At 34.9% G+C, this 18,002-nt stretch overlaps 1 protein-coding gene across 4 annotated transcripts in view; it reads right to left on the bottom strand.

Moving 5' to 3' along the window:
- Nucleotides 1–262: 262 nt before the first annotated feature.
- The window catches only part of PTBP2 (polypyrimidine tract binding protein 2), a 71,951-nt gene continuing 54,211 nt past the window's right edge, over nt 263–18,002 (bottom strand). Inside the window, exons 8-14 of one of the 4 annotated variants that reach the window (XM_075558698.1) lie at nt 15,426–15,621; nt 7,867–8,012; nt 6,407–6,440; nt 5,898–5,990; nt 2,508–2,724; nt 2,338–2,415; nt 263–2,169 (exon numbers count right to left, since the gene is read on the bottom strand). In XM_075558698.1, coding sequence (XP_075414813.1) covers nt 2,040–2,169; nt 2,338–2,415; nt 2,508–2,724; nt 5,898–5,990; nt 6,407–6,440; nt 7,867–8,012; nt 15,426–15,621 — 894 coding nt within the window. In that variant the 3' untranslated portion in view covers nt 263–2,039. Of the gene's footprint in view, nt 2,173–2,337; nt 2,416–2,507; nt 2,725–5,897; nt 5,991–6,406; nt 6,441–7,866; nt 8,013–15,425; nt 15,622–18,002 lie in introns of all 4 variants that reach the window. The other 3 variants (XM_075558689.1, XM_075558715.1, XM_075558707.1) reach the window with 3 other exon arrangements.

Genomic DNA, 18,002 nt, shown 5'->3' with positions numbered 1-18,002 from the left:
CTTGTAAAATGTCACTCTTCAAGAAAGTATTTAAATACCTGTATACTTGTTTTCCCGTCAAAGACAAAATGTCTATGATATGCTACTTTCCTTCTTTATGAAAATAGCAAGGTTTCTTTCTTTTTAAAATAAACTCACAAGGTATTCTAAGATTAGTGGGGAATCTTTAGCAGACACAGAAGATGAAAGATGAAATTGCAGCAAAAAGCATGGCAAATCCAAAAGATCTATCAGTGCGTAAGTCTACTGAAAAGAAACAAAATCAACCAAAGAGATAGAATTAACAGGCTATAATAAAAGTTATGTCTTTAAAGCAGATTTTAACAGGGTGGGAAATGTTTAATATGTGTCCTACTGAAAAACAGTTAACCATCTTTCAAATTAAAAAATCAAAATAAAACAAAACCAAACCCCAGCTGGTATAATTTCACAGTTATCTAGATTTATTAATGGTATTAAGCCATAGAATTGTACTATTAGTCCTTTCCCACCCTGGCAGAGAATAAACATGAATTCAGAAGCACAGTGGAGTGAAAACAAAGAGAAGAGAGAAAAGGCAGCAGAGAAAGACAGAAAAGGTGAATACAGAGCTACAGAAGTATTTATTGAGCATGCTACAGAGGTAAGCAGAGTACACACAAATGAAATTAAACAACCATCAAACCTCCCAACTTTGTTAGAAAATTAATTTTTAATTGTGCCGCTTTCAAACTATACTGAATTTTACATTTCTAAAGATGTAAAAACTCAACTAATAGAAAATATACATGACCATTCTGTCTACATAGATAACAGAATCTATGAATCTTGAAACTAATTACATCGATTTCAAAAAGTATTGGTCATTTAAACAGAATCAACAATTCAGATCGACAAGAACTGTTCAAATTAATTTGACCTGTAGATTCTGAGCCATGTTTTTATTAAAGTCAGATCTATTCCTAAATACAAAATATTTTGAAGATTTATTAAAACTGAATATTACAATGCAAGGTAAATTAAGACTAAAGGCACATAAACTTTGGTCCCACCTGGTTGTCAGTTTTAGAAAACTGCCACAAAATTTATCTTCCTGCAAATTTTCGCAGTACACTTTCTTTATCTTTGAAAAATACATGCACCAGTTCCTGAACTAGCTAGACCAGTCTGCACATGCTCAGAAATCCACAACCATATTCCAAATCTTAATTACAAACTAAGGATGGCAATATATATTTAAATGCACATAAGTCATTTCAACTTCAAAAACATCTACGAAAAATATTCAGCCACAAACAAGACATTACTTAGTGCTGACATTTATGACACGTCCCACAAGAGTGTGTACAAGAAGGTTAAGCTTCCACAATGCTTTCCACAGAGGGCTCAAACTTACAGAAACCACTTTGCTGTCTTAAGAAATGAATACTCTGCATCTTGTTAATTTTAACTAATGCCTATCTTCATAACTGAATCTAGACCAGAATTGTGAGATACAAAAGGCCAATGGGATTTTTTAAAGCAATAAAGCCTACATACAGTAGTAAAAACTGAAAATGTTGTTTTATTCTTTCAATATCATGTATAATATTTGATTAAATGGAAAGAAATGTGACAAGCCAATAATTAAAAATAAGTTCCAAGCAGGAGAAAAAAAACAAAACAAACTTAACCTTTTTACACACCCCTGCCTAAACATATTTTAATTCCCACGTAACAGTGTGCCCTAGACAACCAATTGCTTTTTTCTAGTAAATGCGCAACAGCAACACTAGTTTTCCTTTTTAAGGCACGTATGTCAACTAAGCTGAAAACAAAACAGAGTGAAATTAACCTGAAATTATCAACACAGTAAAAATGGCTTCCCTACAGAACTGATGAAATGCAGCAGTCAACAACTCTGCCTTTACGCAGCACGCCATTTCATTTTATAAACAAGGAATGATAACAGCGTGAAGAAAACAAAACAAAATCAAACTCTGGTCCCCCACTTTCTGAACAGTCAATAGGTGATAACACCAAACAATGTGATTCACTCCCAACCTTCACCTCCCCCTTTTTTAAATTGTTGACTTGGAGAAAGACACTCTCAGATGATGATTTTCGCCAAGGTTATAATTATGAAGATCAATCAAGGCCTGGATAGCTTCTTCCACTGTTGCCATCTGAAGAAGAGCCATTTTGTGATCTCTTCTGAAACAAAATTATGAAATTAGATACTTAAGAAAAAAAGCACACTGCAAAATTATGTCCAATACTTCTAATCAACAAAACACTTCTAGAAACATAAGAAATAAAAACTTCCTGAAAAAAACTTACTTCTACCAAGTCAATTTAAAGACAAGGACGGTTGCTTACTGAAAAAATTTGAATGCTTTCACAGTGCCCCCAGTGTTAGCAAAGAGTGTTCGTAGGTCCTCTTCTGCTACTGAAGGTCTGGGAAAATTGGAGGAAAACATAAGTAAAGGTTAACATTAAAATTCCTATCAACTGTGCGGTCTTTAGAAAACTTCGGCTTTAGTACTTACGGGATATTGGACAGGTGCAGAGTTGCAGAAGGAGGGAAAATGTTCTGAAAATTTTTGGATCCGGGTTTCTTAAAGCGATGCAATGGGGAATTACCAAAATCTTTGGTTAGCCCTTGATCATCAAGTCCCTCCCGAGGTAGTTGCACAGTCTGGTGTTTAGAGAGAGTAACACGAATAATTTTCCCATACATTTTTTGTCCATTAAGATGGTTCATGGCTATAAAAAATAAAGGGTATCTATTTTAAAAAGTGACTACAAAATTCAAAAATGAAAAGAATTATTATTGAAAATTACTTTAAATTTGAATTTTTACGACTTTAAAATGAATCATGAATTTACCCCTAGCGCTGGTAGCATGACAAACTCAATTGTCATTTGTTAGGCATACATAGTTTGGCAAAACACTGTAATAGTATAAAAGCCCTGATTGTTGAGGAATCTCTCAACACTCTTGCTGCTTCATAAGTGCTATCAACAAATAACACTTAATTGCCCAAGAAAACTATATAGTATCCTTAACACTTTTTTTCTGCCCAGTTCTGTAATACTATACTTCTTGCTAATTATCACTAAGGTTCTGTTTTCTCCACTTCTTTACTTTTGCCTGCCATAATTTTTGACCTGGAAAAAAAAAATCGATCCAGTTTCCTAATTTTCCTTCCTTGTGGACCTTTGTTTTTTTCCCAGTCCATTCTCTATTCAGCAGCTGGACTGACCTATCGTAATCGCAAATCTGGTCCGGTCACTCCCTGCTGAAAGTCCTCAGAAATGATGTCTTAAGTCATTCAATACGGCTATGCCTTTTACAGTCTGACTTTTAAATATGTCATCATCTTTTTCAGATATGTGATATCAATCACTCACCAACTTGGAGTTGAAGTGATAAGGCACAATTATCAACCCTTATAAAACTTACAGTATCTTAGCCTTAAATTGTGCTTGCATCTTGCACTCCAGGTAAACAAACGTATTCATTCAAGCTTCATGTTAGTTTTTATTAACTTTTAATCATATATACGTTTGTTCACATTATCACTAATATTTTTCTATTTCCTGAACTTCCTCTATCCATCTCTTCATCCTTTAATGTTCCATTTTAAGGAAGATTTTTATTTTCTGGAACCTCACTAAACATTCTCCTCACCAAGTAATCCATAAAATTCTTGAAATTCCCCAATTAGAAAGCAAATGTTTTGAGAATGATGATGGCAACAATGGGTGTATGTATGGAGTGTGATGAGTTGTACGAGCCAACAAAAAAATGGTAAAAAAAAAACCAACAAAAATCCTTGAAATCCATCACAATTTACAGTAGTCATATATTTCTTCCAACTCTGTAATACATGAAACAAGAACCATTTGTCTCCACTCCAGCACTTGGTGCAGCAACTGCCCACAAAACATGATGTGGTTACTCGAGGTAACTGTTGGGCTATTTTCAACGTGAATGACCAGATCTGAGATGACAGTTATGCACGTACATATTTTCACTTTCAAAGCAGATTTGATTTCCATCCACCTGAACTATTCCCTTTAATGCCTGTCAGTTTGTTGTGCTGTGGTGGTGCGATGATGGTTGAAGAGGGGAGAAGGAGAGCATGCATGCACTATTTAAAGGTTTTGGTGGTTTGTGGAAACACTAGACTAGCTTTCTATTCCATCATTTTATTTTTTCCACAAACTCTTTGAAGCATCTTTAAAATACGTTTTTAAGGTCATGTACTTCAAGAACGGAAAATCTTTTCTAGTCTACAGCATTGAAAATAATATATTTACTCTGACAAACCAGAATATATGAAACATGTTATAAGAAATCGAAGTACTGGTGTAAAGACCTTACAAAAATTGAGGGTAAAAGGTGCACAAATATAAAATTAATAAAAATCAAAAATCCTTTACTTTAAATAAGGCTTATACAAAAATATAGCCAAAGAATTTGGTTATGAATTCTATCTTATGCAAATCTCAACCATGACAAGTCTGTATCCAGTGTGTACAAAATAAGAGTAGGGTCACTCACTCACACTGCACACGGTTAATGGGGAAAAAATACAAAAAGGATTTGAGCAGTTATTTTATTCAAAGTTATTAAAAATATTTGACTAAACTGATGAATGGGTATCTTTTACAAGCCGCTCACATCCTACAGCATGATTTTAAAAAGTGGCCAAATGGATTCTTTATATAGTTATGAGGTGCCAAGATAGTTGGTATTAAATACTAGTCAAACTTTAAGATTCCCAAGTCCCAAATTGGTTCAGCATACTGTGCTATTTGTACACAACTCTCATTTGGAGCTAATTGCAAAGACACAACCATATTTATTTTGAAAACTGAAACGCTTCAAAATGCACAATGTGACTACAGCCAGGTAGAAGCTACCGTCATCTTGAATTTCAATATATGAAATTATAAAAACCAAGAACATACACAAATTTATAGTCAATCATGTTGTGAGAATGTAGTTGTGCTCTAGAATGAAGTGATTTAAACATTTTATGTACAATGTCAACTAGATTGGTTTAATGAAATAAGTTGACAACAGTACATTTCAAAATTACAGAGGTAATCATGAATGGTTTACAGGTCAGACAGGAAAGGTGGATGGTCATTTCAGGAAAGACAAGGAAAGGAAAAGTGAACACATAGGAGACAGGATGAAATACGGAAGGGAAAGAGTACTGCAGAAGAAAAACAAAGTTAGAGAACAAAAAAATATCCATAGAAAAAATATGCAGAAATTTGGCATAAAAAGGGTTAATAAGGAAACCCACTCATTTCCATATGAAGGTACTAGAGTTTGTCATTTTAGCCAAATACTCTTAAATGACTTTGAATAAATTAAAACTCAGCACTTATTACGATTCCAAACAAGGACATATATAAACCCGAAACCAACTGCTATTGAGTCAATTCCAACCCACAGCAACTTTACAGGGCAGAGTAGTATTGTCCCATAGCAGCAGACGGCTTAGCTCTTCCGCTGAGGTGGCGGGCTCAAAATGCCAACCTCTTCATTGACAGTACAAAATTCAACCCACTGCGCTACTGGTGCCTCTCTCCCTAACAACTTATTAAAAAAGGCTAATTTCTATTACAGGGAGTAATAATGAATGAAAAATCACCAAAAAAAGATTTGTCATATAAATTCTATCATTCTTATGAAAAACTATTACTGTAATTTTGAACCCCAAATCTTTTCCAGTGAACTATGCCTGAGAAATTGCAGGAGGAAAACCACAAAAATACAAATATGATCATCGTTAGCACCACTCACATTTAAATATAAAAATTAAAGTGACATTGAAGAACTTGCTCTTTTCTAAGAAAAAATTCTTACTGGCATATGTTATTAGCCTTATATAGAAAAGCTCATGGTCTCATCTTACCAAGTTGTGATTGGTTTCCATCAGCCATCTGTATTAGAGCACTGTCTTTTTTATTGTACAAAATCTTCACACGCTGTACATCTCCATAAACACCTTTTTGGAGTCACAGAGAGGTAATCCAAAAATGGAATTAATTTTACATGCAAGTCATCTATACAGGTTATCTTTCTGACATATCAATGAAACATTCAGACATCAACATGATCACTCATTCAATCTCACCATTCTCACATATGAATAAAGAAGATTAAGATTTTGAACAGTGAATTTTGAAAAGAATAATCTTTGATAAACCCTCAAAGCTATGTGAATGATATTAAATTAAAGACCATGCAAAATAAATCAGCATGCATTAAAACAAATTTTGTGTCTATGGAGTTTTAAATAGCAAAGAAAAATAGCAAAAGATTTACTATTCAACTTTAAGCCAAAGTGCTAGCTACAAATAAGAACTAAGGTGAAACAAAAATCAAATCAATAATAAAAGTATAGTGCTAACAATAACATACCGAAGAGGGTAAACAGACTTTGGGGCGTAACCATCTTTAGAAGGAGAGAAGAGCAAGCAGCGTAAGACAAGAAGAGAGAAGAGTCGAGGAAGAGCGGAGATGAACAGATCATCCATAACGAAGGGTGGTTCCCGCAGAATGGTGAGGTGGTCATGGATCATGGTTCAAGGCGGTTAATTGGGGCAAGTTGGTCCGAGGAACATTTGTTCAAGCACAGAAGCATGAACACAGGGAATGGAGACAGGGAATGAAGACAAGGACAAGGAAAATAAAGGATAGGACAGGGAGGGGGAGGGGGCATTTGGGAAAAGACAAGGAAAGGGACGGGGAACACACAGGGGAAAGGATGAGATGGGGAAGGGAAACAGCAATGCAGAAGAAAAAATAAGGAATTGGGAAACAAAACAAAAAAATAAAATATAGGTCAGTACATAGGAAATGCAGGAATTTGGTCAGAAAATGGTTGGTTTATGTACTGTACAAGAAAAACTGAGTAAAATGTAGTCATCCAAGACAAATATGGGTAAAGTACATCTACATCAAAGAGTAAATTACAGCATTTCATCTCAACATAGGGAAGGAAAGCATGCATAGGCACTTTAAACTTTGAACTATAACGGCATAAGCATGGTTGGTTATGAAATGCAGGCAAAAGTCTTCAAATAAAAACAAGGCGCTCTGATCCACACATTTTGGCATGCAGAACTCTGTGAATGGCAAGTCTTAAATGATAAAATAAGCTTAATGTTTACATTAACAGAGGCCAATTAAAAATAAAATATTTCAATTAGACATTGAACTTCCCACATTTCATACCAGCCTTCATAGCAATAAAAATAAAAATATCAGACATAAAATGTACAACTAAAGAAAACAACTTAACAATAGACTTCATTTAACACGAAAGGGAGGAAGGAAAATAAAGTTGAAAATATTTTTAGAAGACAATGACTAATAAACTGCAAAGAAAACAATTACTAAGAAAGACTGGAAGAGTGCCTCGTGTCAAGATCTTTGGAAGAACCTTCAAAGAAAAATGTATTAGAGAAGTTCACATAAAATAAGATTTTAAAAAATGCAATGACACATAAGCATGAAATGAACAAGCAAATAATTAGAAAAGGCAAAGAGCAAATTGTTTTACAGTTAAATCTGAAAATTAGGTTACACTTGTTTTTACGAATAAAAAAAGGGATAAAAAGCCAAACCATAGTACTTCACCATATTTTTCTTAGGAAAAATAGGTCATTCAATTAAAATAATAATAATAACAAATAAAAGGAAATAAAATATTATCTAAACAAGTCCATAAGAATTTATTCAGAAATAGAAACATACAAAAATACTTTGACTAATGAATGTACATAAAAAGAAAAGGCAAGTGCAAAATGATATAAACATGAGAACTTCCACAAATGAAATGAAGCTACAAGATAAACATTAGAAAATCATTTACTAACCTCTTCATTTAAATTGCTAACCAACAGGACTGTATTGCCACCAGCTGAGACTCCAGGCAAACCCACTCGGCCAGCAGCTGCCGCAGCAGCTGCATTTGGAATAGCCAAAGGACTCAGAGCTCCTGGAACAGCTGCAACAGGAAGCCCTAATTTTAAAATAAAGCATATTTTACGAAACACACACAAGTCGTTTAAAAAAACCAATTTATGAACGATGGCTGCATGGCTTCCGGCTGACCATTCCAAGTGGTTCCTGAAAGTCAAGTTTTATATTATGGAGAAAGTGGGTTTGCCAATATGCAGTTGTGAAAAGAAACTGGTTTCAATGAAGCCGTTCATGATCTGAGGCAAAGTACCTACCTGTATTTTCTGTAAAAATTATGTAGCAATTCACTTCCTATGAAAAAGTAAACAAAGCATAAAAAATGTAATGCTTTCAGGCAGACGTGAAAGTTGACTTTCATGTTTTACAGTGAGAAACCAAATATAAAAATTATCTCTAACATAATTGTTACTAAGACTTTAAACTAGGCATTTTCTTTGTATATTCTAACAGAATAAAAGCGTGTTAATGAAAAAGTTAAGTGCTTCAGTTTCTAGAGGAAAATTATCATGAAATAATTCAAAGAATTACAGGAAAACTTTATCAAAATGGGCCTATTAAATTCCACACTCAAATGGAGTATTAAAATGGAACACACGTTTCTCAAAGTCACATGCTTCCAATAAAATTTCAAAGTACCACTCTATAGGATATAGATCTTTTCTCTCAGTGTTTGCCAACTAGCTAGCTGTAACATGTCCTTCTACTTTTTGCTCCACTGTCCTGCCTTACTGTTTCGTGTCCCCTGGACGCAATCCTATCCTCATGTATTAGATAATACCTTCTGCTGCAGCTCCCTGTACCCCAATTGTCAAGTAGCAATGAACTAAGAATCCTTTCACCTCTTGCATTCTTACATACCAACTTATTTTCAATTAAGTACAGTTCAGTAATCAAAGTGAATATGTTCTTTTCACCGTTTTGCAGTAAAAGGAAAAATATCCAACCTAAATAAGGTTGACTTCATGACATACCTGGGTAGAAATGGCCTTATTCCATAGGTTCACATTTTATGTCTTCTCATTTTTCAGCCTTCTTGTATTTGTCAAGAGGATCTGTTGTTGTTTACCTTTAGTTTCAGGTGCTCTTTTACCCAACATTTTACTTTACAGAAAATATGACCTTTTGTTGGCAATCTGAAATGCTGTTTAGTTATCACAATTATTATTTCTGTATGTTTTTTATTTACAACTACTTTCCCTCCAATCTCTGTTTAATTCATTCTTCATCATTTCTGAAGATTCTATTATGTTTCTTTTCTACATGTACTCGTGCATATTTTACACCCCCTTTTGAGAGCACCAATTTACCTTACTTTCCTATGTTTCTTCCTGTTTTATCTTGAAAATCTTCGAACATATACAAAAGCATCAAGAATAATGAACCTTATTAGTCACTGTCCAAATTCAACAAATAAACACCACAACCAAATTAATTTCATTCATTTACCAACTTGATTTTAAAAGTAAATGCCAGAAATAAGGAACTGATTTGTGAACAAAAATTTTTCAATACGTTTCTCAATGAAACATTTCAAGTTATGAATATATTCCTAATTCCTAAGAATGCGCGCATAACTTTTCATTACATCATCCCTATTACTTGTTAAAACAGTTTTTCAGGATTTTCGAAGTTTTGGTTGAATGCCATAGCATGAAACTAAAAGTTTATACACAAAAGTATTTAAGAGTAGCAGTAACTCCTGATTTATTCATTTAGAATAAAATCCCCCTGTTTTCTTGTCATGACTTTAATTGGCAAAAGGTTTTTATTGGAAACATACACACACACGAAAGCAATCTGTGGCATATAAAAGAAAAACGCTCAGTCTCCAGAGGCACCTTTCTATTCAGACAAACCTGGAGTGTCGTGAGTAAGCCTCAACTCCCCTTTGACAGCAAGGACCTCTCTGAAATCTACGTTAGGATCTAGTAAAATCTAGACCAGCTCGTAAAAAAAAAAAAAATCAGTTTCATTTCTCATGATGATTCTCAAGGCCTTTAGTTGGTTGTTGGAATCATTAACCATTTACTAAAATATTCCTTACAAAGCTGCCTGGTTCCTGGCATTTTCCCTGCATCTCTTGACTTTTATCACCATTTCCTGCATCTCCCCATGCTCATTTCCAGAAGCAGCTATCATATCTCATAGGCTACTATGAATCAGCTCTATCAGTTCTCTATCTTTTTGGTCTAAGGACATGATTTTAAATTACTGAGGATCCTAAAAACAGTAATGTTATTTTTGACAGTCCATTTCTCTTCTTCTATTAATGCTCCCTTCAATTCTTATTTTACTTCTGGAATCAATTCTTTTCTATCAACAATTGTACTTTTACTCAAATTGTTTTTAAAGAAATTCAGAAGGATGCTTTGTCCTATTAATCTCAAAACATTCATTTTTAGATCCATAAACCAACTCTTCTTTAAGGAAGAAATGTACAACTAGGCACTCTACCTGACTACACAACATGGCTTTGTGACTGGTCTAGCACCATCAAACTGACTGACCTCTGATGTCATAAAGAACCCTGATGGTGTAGTGGTTATGCATTGGGCTGCGATCCACATGATTGGCAGTTCAAGACCATCTGCAGCTCCTTGGGAGAAAGACTGTTTTCTACTCCTGTACATGGTCTCAGAAACCCACCGAGGGTCGCTTTGAGTCAGCACTGACTGCATGGTGGGAGAAGGAACTCTGGTGGCATAGCACGTTCAAAACACCAGCCACTCAGCATGTGGCTCTATACTTTGTGAAGAGTGACGTCCTGCAACACCAGAGGGGTGCTTCCCCGTCAGACTAAGATCGCTATGAGTGGGAATCGACTCAATGGCAGTGAGTTTGCTTGATTTCAATGTCATGCAATCAATCACCCATTTGATCAAAGTCACCAGGACATTCATTCTAAATCAAAGACTTAAGCACCCAATGCTATTTTTTAACTTCACCAACGGCCTGTCGTCTTCTGAGAGACTTTTTAGAAAAACATTCTGGTCTTACAATTTTTCAAAAACCTCTACCTTCGATGATTTTTAATTCATTAACCCACTTCAACACCCTCTCTCGACTAGATATTTGTTTTTGTTTTTACCTCTTTGCTCTTTCTAATATTAAAATTTATTTTCCTGACTTTCTCTGTTCACGTTCTTGATCCTCTGACTCCCTTAGAACCTCCGAAGGCACGTTTGGCCTTTATGGTAGCCAGTTTCCTTCTTAGTTTCCTTTGGCTTTGCACAATGCAGCCCAAATCTTTGTTCTCCCATTCTGCTCACATTACTATCATCCTTTCATGTTCTGCAATGCCAGGCATGGCCAAATCAAACTTCCTATGCAAATTATTATGGATTGGCAAGAAAATGTTATTCTACAGATCTTACAGTACTTTTTGAAATGACCTAATGGCAAGGATTTCATCTAAATACCATAGATTTAGTGTGGGAAATACTGAATTAAGATGATGGGACACATAGCATTCATTGTAATTCAGAAAAAGAACAAAGGCCACATTCACTTCTCACTCACAGTAACTCTAACAGGACAGTGATGCTTTACGTTCTAAGGAAGCAGCCTCGTCCTTCTCACTTGGAGGGGTCAGTTGCTTTGTATGGCTGACCTGGTAGTTAGCAGCTTTCAGCAAATTTTTAATGGAGTCTCTGGGGTAGAATCAGGTGCCTCGGCTGATATTCAGGTTGGCTTATACTGGAGTATGTACGGTAATAAAAATGTGTTTTAAATTAGCATGTGAATGTTTTTAGCTACTAAAAACAGACAAAAAAACTTTCAGAAATCATTTCAAGTTCAGTTTACATGTCATTTTAATACATCACAAATACAGTGGCGAAAAGATAAAATCAAATGGTATAAAAATTTGGATAAATACTAAGCTTCAAAAGTAGATGGAAAAAATGTTATTCCATTTTCCCCACAAACGTTTGAAGTCCTCTTGTACTTATTTCCTATTAATATTAAATGCTAACAGATTTCCAACAAAAAATTTACTTTATTCTGTTACCTGCTACTTTATTCAAATTAAATTGTATAGAATGCTTTAAAATAAATATTCTTTGTAGGTATTGTCCTCTATTTTTTAGACAACACAATCATTTAACAATTATTTCTGTAACTCCTTAAACATGATTAAATGATCATTATAATAATGCCTCAATTTATAATCTCAAGGATTTTTGATCAACTTGTTCTTTGAAGTAGAATATGTGAATGGTTAAGAGTCTCCCAGGTTTCTGATAGTGTATTTAGATGTCAGATTTCTAACTAACTACCAAATCTCCCTTCTTTAAATAAATAATATTTTTTAGGAAACTAATTGCAAGCACTAGAAGAAAAAAACCAGAGAAACTAGGTTTAAGTGTTAGTCCTTAACAAGTACTGTACAAAATAAATCAATAAAAATGTATAATACTGATTATAAAATAATTAAACTTAAATCAAGTGGCTATGAAAACATGCACATTAATTTCCCACCAAATATTTAAGAGTGCAACTTTATACTGTTTTTTAATAAAACCTTCAAATTGAAAGCACACTTAATCACTTCCCTTTAAAACAAGTACTAATTGAAGCTGATTCCTCTGGAAATAAATACAATCAATACTAGTTTAATTGTACTTTAACGTAACTAGATTTAACTGAGACATACAAATAGGAAAGATTTGGTTATCAATCCCGGAGGAAAGATCCCACTATCCCACTACAGTGAGACTGTGAAGACAATCTCACATTGTTATTGTGAATAACAATGCAGCAAGTGGTTCCTCATACAAAATATCTCAAATATGTGCAAATATTTATCTGATGAGTACTTTCAGATTAAGATTTAAAAAGGGAAAAAAAGCCTCGTCAAAATATGTGATTACACACACCAAGGGCTCAAGTAGGAAGAAAATGTAAAATTGTGCTTGACACAATGGATGGATGTATGAATTATGGTAAGAGCTATACGAGCGCCCAATAAAATGATTTTTTAAAGTGATTATAAAGCTGAAGATTCACCTCTTATCAAATACCATCACAATATCCCCAATAAAAAATGTGCAAGAATTACTGAATATCCAAACAGAAATATAAGTCACTAATTCAACAGTTATATATACCTAGTAAACATTTTAAAAGTTCAAACTAGCTAATAAAGTGATAAAACTAAAATAAAAATTAGACGTATTCCTATCAACTTAAAAAATAAGTCAGTGCTAGGACAGTCCCTCTCATAGCATTCGTGCTAGTTTAAAACAAAAGATTAAATTTTCTGACATTAGACAGCTATTAAATGGAATTTTTCCACAAACTGCTTAATAACATCAGTTACAATAAAATACAACACAAATCTTCATATACGATATGATCTTATTTAATATAAAACTGTATGTTCTGTAACTAAAGGAAAAAGGGAAAAACATTATAAAAATAGAAGAGAAGCTATCTTCTGTGGGTCATCAATGCTAAAGAGTCCACTGCTTTAAAAATGTTTGACCTATCTACTTCCATAAACTATGAGGATATTTATAATTAAATTAAAATCTTAGTTTAAATAATATACAAAGACCAATAAAGACAGGTAAAAAAGACAAAAACATGTAGTAATATGAATTTACTATATTCACAATACAAAATTTTGTCTTTTTCCTGTAAGATAGAAAAGTAGGGAACAAATACACTCTATGAAAAAGTTCAACACAGAGCTCAAAGATATACTGAGCAAACCATTTTTAGGTTTCCAATGTGAAACAATGTAGCTATAATACTACAAAAATGTATAAAGCCATAATGCAAGATAGATGTTAGTAGTGCCAAGGCTTTGTAATCTTTTATGAGAACAGTTACTCCCCAATGACCTTTTCAAAAATTATACCAAGAAAGGGGTGTAGCCTTCTCATGAGGGCCTTGCTCTACCTTCAGTCCTGCTGAAGCCCTGCCATGTGTCCACTGATCTTGGATTCATGGGAATCCACGCCCACCGGCCTGTCACCTTCCTGCATTCTGCATCACTCCATGTAGATACATGAGTCTAAAGGATTTATGGACTAGGACTGGGCTTATGGACTTGAATTGTCTGGGCTGGGAGGCTTTCTTGATAATTACTCCTTGATATAAAGCTCTTTCTCACACAGAGGAGTATAATTGGACTTGTTTATCTAGTCAACCTGGTCTAATGCACTATCCAATAAACGCTAAATCTTTTCTATACAATTTTGGTCAGTGAAGAATTTAAATCTCTACAGCACTAATTGTAAGCAAGGGCCATATCATTCACTATTATCTCTATCTTGACTGCTTTTAAAATTACACATTATAAAAGTCAGTATTACCAATTTTCTAGCAGAGCTGAGGGAATCAAAGCTTAGAGTAAAACAATCAGAGGGAAATTGTCATGTTACTATCATAAGGCATCTATTTTAATCATAAGTATATATGGGTTGTGCGAGATTAATTAGAATAAAGGGTGGTTTTTTTTTGATGTCACTAGACATAATGCCCAACACCAATTGCTTTGCTTGTGCGCTATGGCTCTTCATAGATTTATTATCACTTACACATTTCATACTCACAAGGGGATGGCATCATTCCATATTCTCAGGAAATAAACTATTTCCAAAAAAAATATTTAATTATAATGCTGTATCTTTTTCAGTAAGGGAAAAAACTCATCTAGGGAGAAAACTAAGTGCTAATTAGTACCATCAATCTCAAGTTCCATGTGAGCAAAAATTCTAATTCAAAAGATCTTAAATGTGTCAGAAATCGAGATATAATTTTCTAAGCCCATTAAATAAGACAAAAGTACAAGATTTCATCTTAAGTTACAAATTACTTGTTACAAAATAAATTTTCACTCATTTTTAAAATATCATCTATATGAACTATTAGCAGTATCCTTTCACTACACTTTTATTAGGGGGGTTAACATCATTGTAACGCACAAAGTTAAACAAATAAACAATCTGAAAAAGAATAGCAAAATAATAATTTGTATAGAAAATTCTACTTTTAAAGATTAGGCTCTTTCAAAAAACACAGGTGCTCCCTCCCATTACACATAATTTGTCTGCTAACATTTCACTGCTTCTCATACTAATTAAAACAATCAGATTTACTATAAAGAATATACGCAAGGTGACATAAACAAGTTTGAAGTGTAAATATTACATTAAGATGTCAACAGTAGTATCTTCATTAGATAATTTTCTACTTTTGTTTTAGAAAGTAGTACTGAAGAGATGAAGGTGGACATAGGAATGAAGAGAACATACTTTTAGTTACTCAGATGAAGTACACTTTTAAGGATTTTTTCCTAAAACTTTCTCACCTGAAAAAACAAACAAAACTTAATACAAAGTTAGTTTCTAAATTGGGGGAGATTCAGTATACTTACGGAAATTTACCAGGCACGTTTCCATTTGACAAAGTGGGAGAAAAGTGGTATAGATATTAAAAATCATACCTAAAAGAGATGTTTCCTTGGCAAATGCTGCCGCAATAGCTGGGTCCAATGCAGGTTGCCCATCTCCAGACGGAAGATCTGGTCGAGTATAATCCCTACTTTTATCATTGTTGTATTTTACATTCAAATTCACAAGCTTGGAAAAATCAATCCTTAGGGTACAGCAAGCATTATAAATGTTCTGACCATCTAGTGCCTACAAAAGGGAAGTCAGTTACGTCAGTAAAGAAATGAATGAAAACTGGGGGAAAATGATTTCACAATAAAACCCAACAGTGAAAACCCTGTATAAAAAAAGCCATCAGAAAAGGAACCATTCCATATATCATGCTTTGTTACATTCGTTAGCTGTTGTTGAATAACCTTTAACCTGCATCAGTCTTATTAGAGTAGTAGAACTCACTGCATAGCACCTTGGTGAATGACAGTGTTTATATGAATTGGTACAGATTTATAAAGTATCTTCTATTTAATCCCATATTAGATGAGCTAGGCTCAAACCATTAAATTATCTGCCACCATAATATGTAGTAGCAATTCCCATGAAAGTGAACAGAAGTTAGTATCACGCTTAACCTGGGGTGTTCAATATAAGTCAGCATAACTTGAGGAGATCCGTAAGTCTAATGCCATTCCACAAGGAAATTCGAGATAAAAGGCTGCCAGGTCTGAAGCTGAGAGTCAATTTCTTATAATTATGGCCATAATTCCTCACATGGGTGGGGTGAGTCATGTGTGGAAATAAATGGTGAATCATAAAAAAACTAAGCAAATGCAGCTATTGTGCTTTATTCTCTTCCTATATAATCTCCATTTCTAGTCCAGCTTGATATAAGACTGCAATAAATTAAGAACAGATTAATACGTTTTTAACTTTCCATTAGACGAATACATAATTTTTCTGCTAAAAACATATCAAAAAGATCACACCCAAGAGCCCAAGATCCATTAAAGGAGTCCTGGCTCTGCCAAAGTAAATGCAGAACTATATGGACAGAGCGCCACTGAACGTGAACAACATTCCAACCTGCACGTTAGCTATTTGCTAGGGGACTTTAAAATTATTCCAGGACATCCATTTTCACTGCCATAGAGCTAGGATGGAAAGTAACTCAACTAGACTTAAAAATATGTCGTGCTAAAGAGAAACTAATTATTGTTTTCTTTTAATCATTTTATTGGGAGCTCATACAACTCTTATCACAATCCATCCATCCATCCATTGTACGTCAATTACATTTGCACATTTGTTACCCTCATCATTCTCTAAACATTCGCTTTCTACTTAAGCCCGTGGTATCAGCTCATTTTTCTCCTCCCTTCCAATCCACCCTGACAATTTGTAAATTATCATTATTTTGTCATATCCCACATTGTCCGATGTCTCCCCCCACCCACTTCCCCATTATCTGTCCCCCAGGGAGGAGGCCATATGCAGATCTTTATAATCAGCTTCCCACCTCCAACTCACCCTCCATTCACCCCACCCCATCCCACCCCACCCAGGCATCGCCAGGTATAGCGACAGATATTCAGACCAATGGAAAAGGGCTGAAGACCCAGAAACAAAAACACCAGCACCCTAGCAACTGATTTTTGATAAGGGCTCAAAAACATCCAATGAGAAGCAGATGCCCTCTTCAATAAATGGCGCTGGGAAATAAGGCTATCTACCAGCAGAAAACTGAAGCAAGACCAATACCTCACTCCGTGCACAAGAATAAACTCAAGGTGGATCACAGACCTTGAGGTAAAACCCCAAACAATTAGGGCCATTAATGAGGGAATTAGGACAAACCTGAGAACCTTGGCACAGAGAACACATAGACTATCGGAAATAGGGAAGGAAACAAATACAGAGGAGTCACAAATTGACAAGTGGGATATACTGAAGATAAGACACCTGTGCACATTGAAAGACTTCACCAAGAGAGTAAGAGAACCCACCGACTGGGAAAACATTTTTAGGAATGACACATCAAAGGTCTTATTACTAAAATCTACAATACTTTACAAGCTTACAATAAGAGAAAAACGAACTGCCCACTGAGGAGATGGGCGAAGGACCTGAAGAGAAATTTCACAAGGGCAGAAATCTGAATCGCCAATAAACATCTGAGAAAATGTTCCCGATCATTAGCCATAAGAGAAATGCAAATTAAAATAACATGAGGTACCACCTGACACCCTCAAAGACAGCCCAATTCAAAACAACAGAAAGCAACAAGCGTTGGAGGGGCTGTGGGGCGACAGGAACTCTCGGCCACTGCTGGGGGACCTGTAGGTATGTACAGCCTCTATGGAAATCGATTTGGCAATTTCTGAAGCAGATGGATATTGAGCTACCATACGACCCAGCAATCCCCCTACTGGGCATATACCCAGAAGAGGCAAGAAACAAAACCATGGCCAGACATCTGTGCTCCAATGTCATCGCGGCACAGTTCGCAATGCAAGGCGTTGGAAACAACCCAAATTCCCATCAACAGACGAACGGAGTAAAGAAACTTTGGTACGTATGTACAAAGGAGTACTATGCATCGCTAAAAAGCAGTGATGAACGCATGAAGCATATCA

Source organism: Tenrec ecaudatus, chromosome 1 (assembly GCF_050624435.1).
Source record: "Tenrec ecaudatus isolate mTenEca1 chromosome 1, mTenEca1.hap1, whole genome shotgun sequence".
In the NCBI taxonomy this organism is placed as follows: Eukaryota; Metazoa; Chordata; class Mammalia; order Afrosoricida; family Tenrecidae; genus Tenrec; species Tenrec ecaudatus.
The sequence above is the reverse complement of the archived record's forward strand: the minus strand, read 5'-3'. Positions and strand labels throughout refer to the sequence as shown.